This window comes from Terrapene carolina, unplaced genomic scaffold (genome assembly GCF_002925995.2).
Source record: "Terrapene carolina triunguis isolate 2854851 unplaced genomic scaffold, T_m_triunguis-2.0 Scaffold232, whole genome shotgun sequence".
NCBI classification, from domain to species: Eukaryota; Metazoa; Chordata; order Testudines; family Emydidae; genus Terrapene; species Terrapene triunguis.
The window spans coordinates 1,402,500-1,421,034 of NW_020664583.1; the positions used below are offsets into that span (position 1 = coordinate 1,402,500).

Below are 18,535 nucleotides of genomic sequence, written 5' to 3' on the forward strand. Positions count from 1 at the left end.
CCAACCCTCCCCAGCCCAGCCCCATTGTCTCCCCCGCCCCGCCCCACCCCACTCTACACAGGTCTCTCTACCCTGTCCCATTCATGCTCCCCTCAGCCCCTACCCTACTCCCCCCATCCCAGTCCTGTCCCATCCCCCTCAGGCCCCCCAGTCCTGTCCCTCTCAGTTCCTCCACCCTGCTTCCCCTGGTCCATCCCCACACACCCACCGACTCCCTCGACCTCCCTCCCCCCCAATCCCACTGCCTGGACCCACCCCCGTCCCACTCAGGACATGCATGAAAAAGAAGCAATGGGCTTAAATTGTAGCAAGGGAGATTTAGGTTAGACATTAGGAAAAACTTCCTAACTGTAAAGATAGTTAAGCACTGGACAAATTACCTAGAGAGGTTATGGAATAGCAGTCATTGGAGTTTTTTAAGAGGTTAGACAAACACCTGTCAAGGATGGTCTAGTTGTTGTTACTCAGTCCTGCCTCAGTGCAGGGGTTTGACTAGATGACCTGTTGATGTCCCTTCCAGTCCTACATTTCTGTGATTCACACTGAATTGCCTTGTGCCACTGTCTAGTAGTAGTGGCACACAGTTCTCTGACATGCAGGTTTATAAAATTGTAGTTAATATACAGTTTAGAGCATAGCAATTTTAAAGCTCTGCATGTTCAGACCAACTGAGCTGAAAATTGTGATCTTGTATTCAAAACTATTAAGATGTGGGCTGAAATAAAATCAGCATGAATTGCTCAACAATATCAATGGAATCAGCATTGCGCTGCTATATATTGTAAAACATTACAGTGAAATCTTGCAAGTATAACATAGCACGCCACCTTGCCCAAGTGGTAACTAAGCACAACATCTTCCTGTTTCAACATTCTTAACTTGTATCCCTCCTGGAAGTTGTTTTTTTCCAAACACTGAATGCTGCTAAGTTATGAGTTTTAACAGGTTTTTTTTCTTTTAAACCACAGCACTGAATGTTATTCTAAAATTGTTTTCCAAATATTCTTAAACTCCCAGTTTATCCCCTGCTGATGTTCATTGTGAAAAGTATTGCAGGTCTAATAATAATATTTGGCACTTCTGTAATTCACTGTCCAACATGTGTTTTGTGCCCTCCTCTGGTGGATTTTTAGAGGATAACTGTATAGCTACAGGGAGTTATATCTTGAACTCAAGTAGTAGACGCTCATGCTTTTAAGTCTGGATGGCTCAGGTTCAATCTTTGGTGACTAGCTATGATGGAGGTTGCTACACTTATAATCCCTTTAATCAGAAGTTCTGAATATGCTTTGTTGTGGGCAGAACTAGCCTATAGTTAAGCAACCGAAAATTTAGAATGGGAAGTGTTGAAATGTTGGGAAGCCTTATAATTTTGCCAATCTGGAACGAACATCCCATCTGAGGGATGGGGGCGGGGAGAGAGGAGAGTGAGACAGGACCAGGAAACTGGGACAAGGAATCCAGAGTGGTAGTGGGGGGCAGTTGAAATCAGATGAGGAGCTGGGGCGGGTTAGACAGCAATAGGATAGACATAGACTGGAGGGGACGGGGAAGAAGGGTCTTTGACTACTAGAGACCACTCCGTTCTCCGAACATTTGATTCACGGGAAGCAGGGGAGGGGGAAGAGTAGGGGGCGAAGCGTTCAGGGGAAGGGGCGGAGTTGGGGCGGGGACGTTGGGGAAGGGGCGGAGTTGGGGCGGGACCGGGGGCCCTTGGAGTGTCCTCTTTTTCCAGGACTGCAATATGGTAACCCTAGGAGTGGCGCCTCCACGGCGCCCTATATAGGGGACCGCTGACCCTCCATTCCCTCAGTTCCTTCTTGCTGGCACTCCGACAGAGGGGCAGGAGGGTGAGTATTGGAATAGACATGAACAACACATCTCGAAGAACAACAGTTACAAAAAGGTGAGTAACTGTTTTTTCTTCTTCGAGTGATTGTTCATGTCCATTCCAAGCAGGTGACTCACAAGCATGAGTTTAGGCGGTGGGATTGGAGTTTACTGCGGATTGGAGCACTGCACGGCCGAAGGCTACATCGTCTCTGGCCTGGTGCGTGATGGCATAGTGCGATGTGAATGTGTGGATTGAGGACCATGTGGCAGCTCTGCATATTTCCTGTGTTGGGACCTGAGCCAGGAACGCCGTGGGAGAGGCCTGTGCCCTTGTGGAGTAGGCCGTAATTGGCGGAGCAGGCACCTTGGCCTGATTGTAGCATTCGCAGATGCAAGCCGTGATCCATGCGGAGATACGCTGTGAAGAGACAGGGAGCCCCTTCATCCTGTCTGCCACAGCTACAAAGAGTTGGGTTGACTTCCTGAACGACTTGGTTCGTTCAATATAAAATGCCAGTGCCCTGCGAACGTCCAGGGAATGAAGCCTACGCTCCGCATTGGATGAGTGTGGCTTAGGATAGAACACGGGGAGAAAAATGTCCTGACCCATGTGGAATTGGGAGACCACCTTAGGAAGGAATGCCAGGTGCGGCCTGAGTTGGACTTTGTGGAAAACAGTGTATGGAGGCTCGGACGTCAGTGCTCCGAGTTCCAACACCCTCCTGGCCAAGGTGATGCAACCTTATATGAGAGAGAGAGAGAGCAGAGAGCATGTAGCCAGGGGCTCGAAGGGGGGCTCTGTGAGAGCGGAGAGGACCAAATTGAGGTCCCAAGCTGGGGCTGGTTGTTGAGTATGCGGGAACAGTCTATCCAGGCCCTTGCCGCGAGGCTGGGGAACGCTCTCTCTGTGCCGGTGCCACTGGAGTGGCACGGGGCAGGGACTGGGGCGACATCATGGCCGGCTTGCCCCTTGATTGGATCGGGGGTCGGGCCGTGTTCGGCGGCTCTTTCCACCGGTGCAGGGAGGCCGGCACCGGGAGGCTTAATAAGTCAGAGGCCGCCTCCAACGTCGATGGAAGACGCACATCCTCGCTGAGGTCTGGAGATCTCGACTGGTCCGGACTCGACCGCACCCCCACCGGGGCGGGAGTCGACGGAACCGTGGGAGGATGCGGTTGTGGCACGGCTTGTCCCATGCACTCGTGGATGCCGCCGGCCTTTTGAGGTCCTGGTGGGGTGATCGGCCCCTCACCGGCCTCTTTTTCTTCGTGGGCACCGGAGATGGTGATCGGTGCCTTACGGAGGCCGATTTTCTATGTCCCGATTCTCTCCGGTGCTGGGACTTAGAGGTCTTAGACTGGGCCTCCTGTCTTGTTAGCGGTGCCGGGGCACTGTGCACCGAGGATGAGGCGCTGGGCGCCGGGCGCCGGATCGGCAGGCTCGGGGTCCGAGTGTGGCCGTAAGGCTGCCTCCATCAGGAGCTCTTTGAGTCTCTCCTCTCTGTCCTTAAGAGTCCTGGGACGGAATCCCCTGCAGATACTGCACCGGTCTCTTTGGTGGCTCTCCCCGAGGCACCTTAAGCAGGAAGAGTGTGGGTCACTCTTCGGCATAAACTTCTCGCAGTCCTTGCAGAGTTTAAACCCGGGGGACCCGGGCATGCCCCAGCGGGGCGATGAGTACGTTGGGGGAAGCTCCCCAACAACTATTAACTATCTATAACTAACACTAACTCTAAACTATGAGAGAGGAAACAACTATATACACTTAAACAGGACACTGCTATGCTTGCTGCAAGAGTGAGCAAAGTTCCAGCTAGCTGTCACCAGCGGTAAGAAGGAACTGAGGGGGTGGAGGGTCAGCGGGCCCCTACATAGGGCACCGTGGAGGCAACACTCCAGGGGGCACCAAGGCTGACCCTATGGACACTGCTAGGGGAAAATCTTCCGCCTGGCGTGCACGCAGCACGCACACACCTGCTTGGAATGGACATGAACAATCACTCGAAGAAGAATATGATGTTTTAAGGGGAAAACAGTAATCTGCAGGCTGTAGTAATTTCTGTACTGTCATGAATAATGCCATTAGGGAAAGCAATATTGTTGTAACTAGCTGTCTCATCTTATAACAGTGGATTTTTATTTCTGATTCTCCTCCCTTGCTGACAATCTGCTGCTTATGTTTTCAGGGTTGGTGTATAATTACAATGAAACAGGCATTCATAGAGTTGAACTTGGGTGGGAGCAATGCATTAGTATCCCACTAGTGCAGCCAGACATGTACGGACTGCTTAAACAATGGGATAAGTACCTAGAAGAATTCTCTACTGGAGAGGCCTGGTTTTTTCACAGGTATGTAGTTCAGCAGATAGATGTACTACAATAGTAATTATTAAAGGATGATGAACTGGGATATTCAGCTTTGGATTCTGCTAAACTTGTGGTTCACAGCTGAGATTGATTTACCCTGTCATACAGGAGCCAGTCTGAATAACCCCTTCCTACAAAACCACCACTTGAAAATCGACACCTTTGTTAACAGAAAAGGGTATTTTGAGTAATTATTGAAGTAACAGACAACCCTGATGGAATGCAGAACCTCTAGAGCAATTTAAGGTCAATTCTTTAGCAATGTGAGTTTGTGCACTACTGATAACGTTCTCATCACCAAGTCATGGCTCCTGAAGAATGTATGGCTGGTTGTGGAAAGAGAATCACCGACTTTTCCCAGTTCTGTAGTCAAAGAATCACTGGTTATGGGATTCAACCCTCTAGCTATCTTTTGATCTACAGGATGAAATCCTGACCTTAATGAAGTCTATGGGAGTTTTGCTATTGACTTCAGTGGGGCCAGGCTTTCATCCACAGTGTACTTCCAGATGATGTACTTCATGTCAATAGTCAGAAATGGAAAAAATATACTATCAGGCTTATCTCCAGCAGTTCTAGCTAGTTTGCAATGTTGTTCTTTTGCTAATTAACTAGCGAAAGATGTCAGCAGACTTTGAACAAAACCATCATGTTCAGCATGGAATGCTTCAATCTCTTTTTAACTTCCATTGAGGCTGATGGCTGACAGCAGCATTATCAGTGATGTGGTCAGGCTGGAACATGCATGTCACCTCACCAGGCATATGGGCAAACAACAAACTTACTGCTTCAAAGGAGAAGGCTAATGCTCTAAATGTTCATTTTAAAAAGTGAATTTACTAAATATCCTATTTGGGCCCAATCGTGTGAAATGCTGAAGTCAACGGGAGGGCACTTGGTACTTTGTCGAACCAAGCCCAATTTTAACCACAGTATGTTTGGCTGATGTAGTGGTGTATTTCAACATTTGTTTTTGAGTCTTCCTTGTCTTTTTGGCTGAAATCAAAAGGATTTGATTTCAAGTTAAATTTTCAAAAGCAACTAAGCCTGGTCTACACTGGGGGTGGGGGGAAGGGAGGAGGGGGAGAAATTCGATCTAAGTTACGCAACTTCAGCTACGTGAATAACGTAGCTGAAGTTGATGTACTTAGATCTACTTACCGGGGTGTCTTCACTACGGTGAGTTGACTGCTGCCACTCCCCCGTCGACTCTGCCTGCGCCTCTCGCTGAGCTGGGGTACAGGAGTTGATGGGAGAGCGCTCGGGGATCAATTTATCACATCTAGACTCGACGCGATAAATCGATCCCCGCTGGATCGATCGCTGCCCACCGATCCGGCCAGTAGTGAAGACATACCCTAAGTGACTTCAGAAAATGAGTCCCATTGACTTCCAATTACTCTGGCACTTTTTAAATTCCCACCCATAAGTGTTTCTTCTTAAAAGTAATTTGATGTCCAACAAAATGATGGCGGAGAGAGGGTTAGGTATTTATACTTTTTTCTACAAGCCTTTTTGATAGCAAGAATATTTAATTCAGACAGCTTACTCACAAAAGTAAGTGACCTACTACTCTTAAGTATGCCTGCAGTCACACACTGTCCATGTACACCCAATCTAAGTAGTGGCATATTGAGCTTTCTAGATATTCTAATAGAATAGAAATTTTATACAGATTTTTCAGATCACTAACCAAAACTATGCAGATTCAAAAACAAATTTTAAAAAATTGGTCATGAAGTTAAGTTTTGTAGTGAACTCGTTTTATTACTGCATTTTGAACCTCAGCAAGCATTGGGCCAACTAGTTCTAATTCCAGTTCTTTAATTTGCTTCCAAATGACCGGCAGGCACATCAGCTCCATTTCAAGACTTTGCTTAAGCAAATTAATTCACTTGCTGACAAAAATGTTGTTTTTCTTGAACTAACTATAACTTAAAGTAAAGACCTTCATTTTAAATCATTCTAAAATCCGCATAACCTTTTAAAGTAGCTATAGAACAGGGGTCGGCAACCTTTCAGAAGTGGTGTGCCAAGTCTTCACTTATTCACTCTAATTTAAGGTTTCACGTGCCAGTAATACATTTTAATGTTTTTAGAAGGTCTCTTTCTATAAGTCTATAATATATAGCTAAACTATTGTTGTATGTAAAGTAAAAAGGTTTTTAAAATGTATAAGAAGCTTCATTTAAAATGAAATTAAAATGCAGAGCCCCCCCCCCCCCCCCCCGGACCGATGGCCAGGACCCAGGCAGTGTGAGTGCCACTGAAAATCAGCTCGCGTGCTGCCTTCAGCACGCGTGCCATAGGTTGCCTACCCCTGCTATAGAAGTTATATTCTACCTTTTTGTTATACAGACTAGTCCTGTGATGACTAAGTGTATTTTCTGCTGATCCAGATTTTGTGCTCCCCCTACTGCAGTAACTGTAAGCCACTGGTTTTGTCTGAGACAGATAATATACATTTACGGTTTTGGTTTCTCTCTTGTTACTTTCCGCATGATTCTAAAGACAGTGTGTGATTTTTAGCCATTATAATTTTATATCCTGAGAATTCAGTTCACTCTCAAACAGTAAAGCTTAGATGACTATAATGTGTTAAGACACCAACTATGTGAATGATCTTGGGCTTCAGCATGAAAAATCTGATTTAATATGTCCTTTCCCAAGACCTGAAAGGAAATCAGTCATGCTTCCAAGTTACAAATCAGATACAGAGATCCCAGGAGTGGTCTCTACTGGGATCATTACTTGATCTCTGGAAAGTAAGTAGAGGCAGCAAGTGAAGAGTAAAAATGTATTCTAAGGAATATTTGTGATTTCACTGGGAGCAGCTCCTTAGGAAAAGAATAAATCACTGTCTGAACTCAATTTTTAACATAAGCCATGTTGTCTCAGCTTTGCTTCTAAATTAAAGGTTATAAAACATTTGTGGGAAAAGACTCACGTGTTGTGTTTTAAGAGAGCCCACACACTTTGTTTATTGCCTAGGAATGTAGAGGAGGCTATAAAATACCTAATTCTCTCTTTTAATTTAAATTCAGTTATCTGCGTGGGGACATTAAACTATACCTTGATTTTTATTGGAAGAGTCCACCCTTCCGCCTTTTCCTATCCATGTTCTGACCCTTCTGCAGGCTCCCACTGCAGCTGGCTGCTGCAGCCTTGTGAGTCTTCCTTCAGAGGGGATCTAGTACTTAAAAGTGAAAAAGTCTTCCAGCCTGCCAGACCTATTAACACAACATTGAAACAGTTAAAGAGCCATTCAAGTGGTAATGAAGCCCTTTAACAGGTATTTGCCAACCTCCAGGTATATACTGTCAGTTTCTAAATTTACTGACAAAAACAGTTGTGCATTACTGTAATATTTACTCAGAACATGTTAGTTTAAAATTTGCTTTAAAAATATTTCATTAGTGAGTTGCTGAAGATTATAAAATCACATCTCTAAAAAATCATTGCATAGATTTTTAGATGCACAATCTGAGTATTCATCTTTAGCCTTAAATGCTTGGATCTTCAGACATATAGTTTTAAATAAATCCTTCAAAAGACCACCCTTATCTAAAATACACATGCGAGCCGGGCTGCTGTCGGGCATAGGGGCACCAGTTTAATAATACTGCATAGGGCCCCATAAATCCTAAGGACGGCCCTGAACACGTTTGATAGTGATGAATGTGATAAAGGGTAATTTGTTATAAATACAATGGCAAACTAAAATCCCCCAAGTTGTCTTCAATAAACAGCAAGGAAACCTATTTTCTGTTACAATGCTATGCCCCATTATGACCTTGTTTCAGCAAAAACACTTAAGCATGTGCTTTGCTGGGTTGGGCACAAGCAGACTAACTTTAGGCATCCAAACATTTTAGATTTGGACTAGGACTAGTGAGAAAATTGCACTGGGATTTCCCAGCTGTTGTGCAGTGCAGCATATTTGCTTATAATTACTTAACTAAAACAATAAGCTATGGTGAAGCAAGTATATTCAGGCAATAACATGCTTAGCAAACCAGAAGTCAGAGGTCACTATAAATACATCATGCACCAAAGCAAAAGAGCTTTGAAGAGAAATAGGAGGACACTTTGAACTAGACTCAGTCCTCCATGCTACAAGTCTGCAGAAGACTGGATGTTGCAAAAGAATCTTGTAAATGCCCAGGGGTAACAAGCAAGTCTTGTGCATTCATAGGTCCCCTTGCCAGGAGATACACAGTATATAATATATGGAACAGAAGTGACAGCTATACAGGAGGCAAGAGCGGGAGGGTCAAAGGACTAGGAGAAGCAAGATTTCTGTAGGAATGGGAGGTGGTTATGGAAAGGGCATAGAATCAGGCAGGGGACAGAGCAGTAGGTCTGTGCAGGGGTTTACAGAAGGGCAGTGCAGTAGTAAGGGTGGGAGAGAGGGAGGAAGGGGCAGTAAGAAGACTAGGGCTGTGCAGGAGGAGGAGGAAGAGATAAGATATATTCAAGTTGACTAGTATTGCTGTAAAAATTCTTAGGATACATATTATTAACTTATAGGAGAGGTTGAGAAACATTACCAAGATGAAAAGACAGAGATAATTGCAGCCTACTTTTGGCTTAGGTGGTTCCATAGGACAGTCCAACTTGAAGAACAATATTCTGGTTAAAAATGAGGGAAAGAACATATAAAAAAATGTTAATCTGTCTTTAAAATGTTCTTAATGCCATTTCAATTAGTTACTTAAAGGCATTTCTGCCCTTGAGATACATGCGCAATTTATTATTGCCAACAGGAGTTTGCCAGGCAGAGTATATGCCCCTAGATCAACATAGTAATAATAGCATTTAATTGGTTTAAACTATGCTTCCAAAGAAATACCACAGTGAAAGATGTGTGTCGTGGCATAATTCAAATCACTGCTGCAGGTGACAGCTTTCTGAACAGGATAATAGTACAGCCATTAACAAGGGGACAGCTAACTTGGTAAAAGCTATCCATCTTTTTATTTTAAACACTGGAATTTGTTATTGCAAATGCTAGAGCAGGGGTTCTCACAAGAACATTTTTGATGGCCACTGTTGCTGGTGGCCGCTCTGATAATTTTTCCTAAAATACTTAATTAACTTTAGGAAAAACAAATATATGCACATATACATGTCCAAATCATTGTAATTTATTTATGTAGGTTTTTTTCGCAGACTCAATAATAAAAATAATGTACAGTTTTTTTTGTTCTTTACTAGACCTAAACAGAATAGAAACAAATGATGTGCTTTGAGCGTTCTTGTCCCTTTTTGTTGTTGTTTCTTTTGCTTTTTTGGTTACTTGTTTTTTTAAGACTTGCTAGCTAGTAAGTCTGTTTCTGTGAAAAGTGATATTTGTATTTTGTTTATCACTTTTCACAGCAGCAGACTTGCTAGCTAGCAGGGAGGAAGTGAAAAGTGATAGTAACAAACATACAAATATCACTTTTCACAACAGACTTACTCAGCCCTGGCAAGCTGGGGGACAAATTAAGCCCTGGATGGAGAGGTGGGTAGGGAGGCAGCTCAGGGCCAGGGGTGACTGGGGCGGGGGTGTGAGTCTGGGGACTGGAGCCCAGCAGCCGTGCACTGGGACCAAAGAACAAAGTAGGGGCCAGGGGCAATGTGTGTGTGTGTGGTGGGGGGGTGAGCTTGGGGCCAGCAGTCACTGCTGCATGGCTGGGGCTGGATCGCGTGGTCCCACGGGTGGAGTCCAAAACCCTGTGGCTGGGGGTCAGAGCCCACTGCTGCATGGCCGGAGCCCAGGGCCAGAGGAGGCAGTGGGCTGAGGGGGGGTGGGGTGGGGAGGGGGGTGAGCGTGGGGCCAGGGCTCAAAGCCCGTGGCCAGGGGATGGAGCCCGCCGCCACATGTCTGGAGCCTGCCACCCACCACCCCAAGTCTGAAGCCTGAGCCCCACTGCCTGCCTGATCCTTCAGCGTTTGTGGCTCCAGAGGGTGACAGGGCTGGCAGTCCTGGGGGAGGCCCCCCCCCCCAAACCGAGGAGGATGTGGCTGCACGAAAAGCCCCTGGTGGCCACATCTGAGAAACGCTGTGCTAGAGCTTAGAATCTGTACTTTTTTTTATGCCCACAATTTTCCAGCATCTGAGAGCATCAGAGGGACAGTCATTATTACAGGTGCATTTAAGTTCTAGCATTAAGAGAATGTTAGCGTTTTTGGAAGGTGTATGGTTCTTTATCTCAGCCAATAAAATATTATCTCCAATTTACACATACTATTTAAAGAACTAGTTTGTCTCATTAACCTGGTTATCTGTTTCACAGGTATGATGAACACTACCACAATTGTTATACCTATGCACTGGCATTTATTAACTGTGTTTTGGCTGCACAAGGTAAGCAGTCAATGAGTAAACGTGAATTCACAGAAAGATTTGTGATACCACAGACAAGGAAAGCTTCCAAGTATATCACTGTCTACCGGGAGGTAGCCGAAAATTACTTCTACATTGGTGACAGCCCTGATCAAGAACAGAACAATTCTGAAGAGGACAAATTGTTACATTAAAACAAGCATGCAATGCAGTGAAAACAAATCCATAAATTGAAAATCTTTGGGTCCAAGCTTCAGTTCTCCCTCTATATACCGGACACGCCTTCCTGCAATATTTGAAAACTAACAGTAGAACTCTGATGTGTCTGAGAAAAGGATCATCCCTTTCATATATCTCTTACGAGACATTAACATGTCACAAGAAGGAAAAGACTTGTATGAGAGTTTTCTGGGAGTTTTAAAATTTTGCACTCTGCAACTAGCTAACTTTCTTGAGCACTATCACATCGGAAATTATATGCGTTCCTGTTTGCTATATCATACTAAAAGTTGTATGAGTGCAGTCATGTTTTGTAGTAGACAATGTAAGTGTTGTAAATTAAAATAACAAGTATAGATTACCTTTTGACCAGGGTCAGAAAAACAAAGTTTGTGACAAAAAAACAACGGTGACACTTATTCACTATTCTCCACTAAAACACTGCTTGAATTAAGAAAGCACTGCAATTACTGGTCACATACACTATCTTCTTCATTTGCAATATTCACTTTGTACCTTACTTCAGGCATTTGAGTAAGATTTAACTTTACCAGTAAGTGGCAGTGTTCCTTGTAAAACTACAGTACTATCATAATAAATGCTACATTGTACCTCCGTATTTTTACTACTGTTGCAAAAATAAATAGCTGGAGTAAAACTATACTCCTCTCTCTCTCTAGAAGGGCTATTTTCCAGTAAAGTATCTGGAAGTATTCAGTACTCTACCGGAAACATTTTATACTAGCCAACAGCTTTTGCAAAGTTTTGTGTCCATAACTAGCAGTGGACTCGTCAGAATGTCCCCAACAAGAAATTAAAGGATCTGAAAAGACTGAACAGCAGTTTTACAGATAGGACATGATTGCAGAAACAGACCTGTTATGGGCCAACTTCTGCTAGTTTTCACTGTTCTAAACCCTGAATAACTTCACTGGAGTTAATCCAGATAGACATCAATGTAACAAAGCAGAGTGCGGCCCTATTTCTCCTAGTAGTTTTTGCAAAAGCTCAGCCAGAGTTAGTATGAATCCAAATTCTATTTTCTCCGGAGTTCTAATAAATGGTTCTTAATTTTGTCCCACCTCTAATTTATACCTTTGCATAAATGTTATAGTAAGTATAAAAACCAACAGCATTCTTTAACTTCTTACACCACACATTTCCATTTATTTCTTAATGCCATAAATGCCTTCTGCCATTATTTACTATATTTTAAAATTGTATTTAACATCAAGCACTCCAAAAATAAAAAATCATAACACTGCAAGAGAAGTTCTCATTAGGGTGAAATTCACCCCTGTTCAGAGGGTAAGCACCAGGGCCAGCTTTAGGAAGTGCGGGGCCCAATTCGAACATTTTCGGCAGGGCCCCGGCAAGGATGACTTAAAAAAAAAAAAAAAAACACACACAAAAAACCCCTTTCATTTCTTCCATGTATTATTTACTTTCCATAACTATACAAATAGTAACAAAATTATATATTACGTACATTGCTGGCTGGAGGCAGGGCAGGGGGTGCGGGGCTGGTGTGGGCAGGGGGTGCAGCAGGGGCTGGCTGCGGGCAGGGCAGGGGGTGCAGGGCTGGTGCGGGCAGGGCAGGGGCTCCCCTGCTTCTACCACCCTGGCCCTTTAAATAGCTGCCAGAGCCCTGGGGAAGCAGCGGGGCTCCCGCGGCTATTTAAAGGGCCGGGGCGCAGAGGCAGCTGGAGCCCCGGACCTTTAAATAGCCCCTGGAGCCCCCCGCTACCCCAGGGCTCTGGGGGCTATTTAAAGGGCCTGGGGGCTCCCCTGCTTCTACCACCCCGGCCCTTTAAATAGCCGAGGGAGCCCTGGGGAAGCGGCAGGGCTCCAGTGGCTATTTAAAGGGCCGGGGCGGTAGAAGCAAGGGGAGCCCCGGACTTTTTAAATAGCCCCCAGAGCCCCGCAGCCCTATCCCAGGTCTCCAGAAGTGGGGCTCTGGTGGCAATTTAAAGGGCCTGGGGCTCCAGCCCCTGCTGGGAGCCCCAGGCCCTTTAAATTGCCCCCCTGGGGAAGCAGGCCGCCCCGGTACGGTGTACCGGCGGCGGCAAGGGCGCAGGGCCCTCTTGAGTGCGAGGCCCGATTCAGGGGAATCGCCTGAATCGGCCTAAAGCCGGCCCTGGTAAGCACAAATCCACTGTACTACTTAATCCCTATTTTGAGAGTTCAAATGGAACTTAAATAGTGCAGGGGCCTTGTGATGTGTTTCTGCTCAAGGGTGAATTTCTGATTGGCTCAGAACCAGGACCTTCTGTGCTTTTACCAGTCAGAATACACTTTGTGAATTAAAATAAATATATGGCAAGTTTTAGTCTCTCTGGTTATGCACTTCTAAAGTAAATAATTTGGTGCAATAGCACTGAAAATATTAAGTATGGTCTGCTCTTTGAAAATAAATACCTTGGTATCTACTTTCTATAAATACCTTGACATTCAGCTTGAAGAGAGAGGCCATTATCCAGACACAACATTTCCAATTACAGTACAGATGCTACAGAGGGAAAACACAAACATTAGAATATTTTCCCCTTTTTTCAATTTTATACATAGTGTAATCTACAATGAAATGGTGCTTTATATTGCTGCATTGCTGAAACAGGATATGGCTGGATTGCACTGTGTTGACTATCCCCTGCTGGCAGATGATTCCTGGAGGACCATTACCAGCTGGCAGAGTTTAGAGCAACTCTTGCTTCTGCTGAGGTCAGGGTAGAACTGGCCAAAAAAAATCAGGGAGCCCCTCTGCTGTGCTGAGTGGAAACAGTGTAGAAAAGAATAGAATCATAGAGTATCAAGGTTGGAAGGGACCTCAGGAGGTCAGCTAGTCCAACCCCCTGCTCAAAGCAGGACCAATCCACAGACAGATTTTTGCCCCAGATCCCTAAGTAGCCCCCTCAAGGATTGAGCTCACAACCCTGGGTTTAGCAGGCCAATGCTCAAACCACTGAGCTATATCCCTCCTCCCAATAGGTCACAGAGTGTAAAGCAACATCCACTAAAACCAGTTTAATTGGCTAAGCAGGTTATCTTCTATGACTAATGACACCTGCAGTGCTACCAAGGGGGACACTTGTTGTGATAATTTACCTTGATAACATTTTATATTATGGAATATTTTTAATGCTAAATCACAGTGACAAGCATACAAGTAGCAAGCTGCCCAGCACTCAGTTTTATCTACGCTAAATACAGCAATAATTTGAATTTTAGCTGTGCTTTGAGAAATTTCAAGCTAAGTCAAAGTTAAACTAGATTTTTAGATTACCAACCATACCAATGAACTTGGGTATAGTATCTCTCTCCTTCCCTCTACTGGACGTAATCAGAATGCTTGCTTTGTGTCATATAGGCCCTATGCTGTTTATGTAAGGTACTTATTTGGCTGCCCTATTACAATAGTATCTGAGTATCTCAGGGTATGTCTACACTACGAAATTAGGTCGAATTTATAGAAGCCGGTTTTATAGAAATCGGTTGTATACAGCCGATTGTGTGTGTCCCCACATAAAATGCTCTAAGTGCTCTAGCCGGCGGACCGCATCCACAGTACCGAGGCTAGCGTCAACTTCCGGAGCATTGCACTATGGGTAGCTATCCCACAGTTCCCGCAGTCTCTGCTGCCCATTGGAATTATGGGTTGAGATCCCAATGCCTGAATGATGCAAAACAGTGTCGCGGGGGGTTCTGGGTACATGTCGTCAGGCCCCTCCCCCTCCGTCAGAGCAACGGCAGACAATAGATTCGCGCCTTTTTACCTGGGTTACCTGTGCAGACAACATACCACGGCAAGCATGGAGCCCGCTCAGCTCAGCTCACAGTCACCATATGTCATCTGGGTGCCGGCAGACGTGGTACTGCATTGCTACACAGCAGCAGCAGCTAACTGCCTTTTGGCAGTAGATGGTGCAGCATGACTGGCAGCCGTAAGGCTGCATTGCACCAGCCCCTTGCCTTTTGGCAGTAGATGGTGTATTAAGATTGATATCCATCATTGTCATATTGCAATGGCTGTCAATCATGGGCACCTGGGCAGACATGCTCAGTCCTATTGAACTGTCTTGACGATGATGGCTATCAGTCGTAGTATGCTATTTTCTGCTAAGCACCCAGAAGAGGCCGAGGGCGATCTGGGTGCTGGCAGATGTGGGGCTGGCAGATGTGGGGCTGCATTGCTACACAGCAGCAACCCCTTGCCTTTTGGCAGAAGATGGTATATTATGACTGGTATTCGTCGTCATCGTACTGCAGTGGCTATCAGTCATGCTGCACCGTCGGCTGCCAGCTTAAGATGTAAAAAATAGATTTGTTCTGTATTCATTTGCTTCCCCCTCCCTCCGTGAAATCAACGGCCTGCTAAACCCAGGCTTTTGAGCGCAATCTTTGGGGGGGGCCATTCTGTGTGAAAGTTGTTTGTGTTTCTCCCTGATGCACAGCCACCTTTGTTGATTTTAATTCCCTGTACCTGTACGCCATGTCGTCACTCGCCCCTCCCTCCCTCCCTCCTTCCCCTGGTCTGTCAGATACTAGTTAAGCGCCTTTTTTCAGACCAGACACCATAGCTAGCGCTGGGATCATGGAGCCCGCTCAGATCACCGCGGCAATTATGAGCACTATGAACACCACGCGCATTGTCCTGGAGTATATGCAGAGCCAGGACACGCCAAAGCAAAACCAGGACCAGCCGAGGAGGCGATTGCAGCGCGGCGATGAGAGTGATGAGAAAATTGACATGGACATAGACCTCTCACAAGGCACAGGCCCCAGCAATGTGGAAATCATGGTGTTACTGGGGCAGGTTTATGCCGTGGAACACCGATTCTGGGCCCGGGAAACAAGCAGAGACTGGTGGGACCGCATCGTGCTGCAGGTGTGGGACGATTCCCAGTGGCTGCGAAACTTTCGCATGCGTAAGGGCACTTTCATGGAACTTTGTGACTTGCTTTCCCCTGCCCTGAAGCGCCAGAATACCAGGATGAGAGCAGCCCTCACAGTTGAGAAGCGAGTGGCGATAGCCCTGTGGAAGCTTGCAACGCCAGACAGCTACCGGTCAGTCAGGAATCAATTTGGAGTGGGCAAATCTACTGTGGGGGCTGCTGTGATCCAAGTTGCCAGGGCAATGAAAGACCTGGTGATATCAAGGGTAGTGACTCTGGGAAATGTGCAGGCCATAGTGGATGGCTTTGCTGCAATGGGATTCCCAAACTGTGGTGGGGCCATAGACGGAACCCATATCCCTATCTTGGCACCGGAGCACCAAGCCACCGAGTACATAAACCGCAAGGGGTACTTTTCAATGCTGCTGCAAGCCCTGGTGGATCACAAGGGACGTTTCACCAACATCAACGTGGGATGGCCGGGAAAGGTACATGATGCTCGCGTCTTCAGGCACTCTGCTCTGTTTCGGAAGCTGGAGGAAGGGACTTTCTTCCCGGACCAGAAAGTAACCGTTGGGGATGTTGAAATGCCTATCGTGATCCTTGGGGACCCAGCCTACCTCTTAATGCCATGGCTCATGAAGCTGTACACAGGCAGCCTGGACAGGAGTCAAGACCTGTTCAACTACAGGCTGAGCAAGTGCCAAATGATGGTGGAATGTGCATTTGGACGTTTAAAAGCGCGCTGGCGCAGCTTACTGACTCACTCAGACCTCAGCGAAAAGAATATCCCCATTGTTATTGCTGCTTGCTGTGCGCTCCACAATATCTGTGAGAGTAAGGGGGAGACATTTATGGCGGGATGGGAGGTTGAGGCAAATCGCCTGGCCGCTGATTATGCGCAGCCAGACACCAGGGCGGTTAGAGGAGCACAGCAGGGTGCGGTGCACATCAGAGAAGCTTTGAAAACCAGTTTTGTGACTGGCCAGGCTATGGTGTGAAAATTCTGTTTGTTTCTCCTTGATGAACCCTCCGCCCCTCCCACCCGGTTCACTCTACTTCCCTGTAAATCAACCACTCCCCCCTCCCCTCCCCCCTTCGAGCACCGCTTGCAGAGGCAATAAAGTCATTGTTACTTCACATTCATGCATTCTTTATTAATTCATCACACAACTAGGGGGATAATTGCCAAGGTAGCCCGGGATGGGTGGGGGAGGAGGGAAGGAAAAGGACACACTGCAGTTTAAAACTTTAACTCTTATTGAAGGCCAGCCTTCTGATGCTAGGGCAATCATCTGGGGTGGAGTGACTGGGTGGCCGGAGGCCCCCCCACCGTGTTCTTGGGCGTCTGGGTGAGGAGGCTATGGAACTTGGGGAGGAGGGCTGTTGGTTACACAGGGGCTGTAGCGGCAGTCTCTGCTCCTGCTGCCTTTCCTGCAGCTCAACCATACGCTGGAGCATATCAGTTTGATGCTCCAGCAGCCGGAGCATCGACTCTTGCCTTCTGTCTGCAAGCTGACGCCACCTATTATCTTCAGCCCGCAACTTGCTCTGTTCATCCCGCGATTCAGCCCACCACCTCTCCTCTCATTCATATTGTGCTTTTCTGTAGTCTGACATTGACTGCCTCCACGCATTCTGCTGTGCTCTGTCAGCGTGGGAGGACATCTGGAGCTCCGAGAACATATCATCCCGAGTCCGCCGTTTTCTCCTTCTAATCTTCACTAGCCTCTGTGAAGGAGAAGGGAGAGGTGGTTAAAAAAAAGACACATTTTAGAGAACAATGGGTACACTCTTTCACGTTAAATTTTGCTGTTCACATTACACAGCACATGTGCTTTCGTTACAAGGTCGCATTTTTCCTCTTATATTGAGGGCCTGCCGGTTTGGTATGAGAGATCACTCACGCAGTGCCAGGCAACAGATTTCGGCTTGCAGGCAGCCATGGTAAGACACAGTCTTTTGGCTTTTTTAACCTTCTTAACATGTGGGAATGGTTTCAAACAGCAGCGCCCTCATTTCCCATATCAAGCACCCATTGGGTTGGCCATTTAAAATGGGTTTGCAATGTAAAAGGAGGGGCTGCGGTTTCCGGGTTAACATGCAGCACAAACCCAACTAATACCCCCCCCCCCCCCCCAATTCTCTGGGATGATCACTTCACCCCTCCCCCCACCGCGTGGCTAACAGCGGGGAACATTTCTGTTCAGCAGAGCAGGAACGGGCACCTCTGAATGTCCTCTTAATAAAATTGCCCCATTTCAACCAGGTGACCGTGAATGATATCACTCTCCTGAGGATAACAAAGAGCGATAAGGAATGGATGTTGTCTGCATGCCAGCAAACACCGGGACCATACGCTGCCATGATTTGTTATGCAATGATTCCAGACTACGTGCTACTGTCCTGGCGTGGTAAAGTGTCCTACCATGGCAGACGGGATAAGGCAGCCCTCCCCAGAAACCTTTTGCAAAGGCTTTGGGAGTACATGAAGGAGAGCTTTCTGGAGATGTCCCTCGAGGATTTCCGCTCCATCCCCATACACGTTAACAGACTTTTCCAGTAGCTGTACTGGCCACGATTGCCAGGGCAAATTAATCATTAATCATTAAACACGCTTGCTTTTAAACCATGTGTAATATTTACAAAGGTACACTCAGAGGTCCCCTGTGTGCCCTCAGGGTCTGGGAGCACGCCTTGGGTGAGTTCGGGGGTTACTGGTTCCAGGTCCAGGGTGATAAACATATCCTGGCTGTTGGGGAAACCGGTTTCTCCGCTACCTTGCTGCTGTGAGCTATCTACATTATCTCCATCCTCATCTTCCTCGTACCCCGAACCCGCTTCCCTGTGTGTTTCTCCAGTGAGGGAGTCATAGCACACGGTTGCGGTAGTGG

The 18,535-nt window shown here is 46.4% G+C and overlaps 1 protein-coding gene across 1 annotated transcript in view; it reads left to right on the forward strand.

Moving 5' to 3' along the window:
• The window catches only part of MKRN2OS (MKRN2 opposite strand), a 20,228-nt gene extending 9,504 nt beyond the window's left edge, over positions 1 to 10,724 (forward strand). Inside the window, exons 3-4 of the mRNA XM_026656658.1 lie at positions 4,019 to 4,181; positions 10,481 to 10,724. Of these exons, the coding sequence (XP_026512443.1) occupies positions 4,019 to 4,181; positions 10,481 to 10,724 (407 nt within the window). The remainder of the gene's footprint in view (positions 1 to 4,018; positions 4,182 to 10,480) is intronic.
• The last annotated feature ends 7,811 nt before the right edge of the window (positions 10,725 to 18,535 follow it).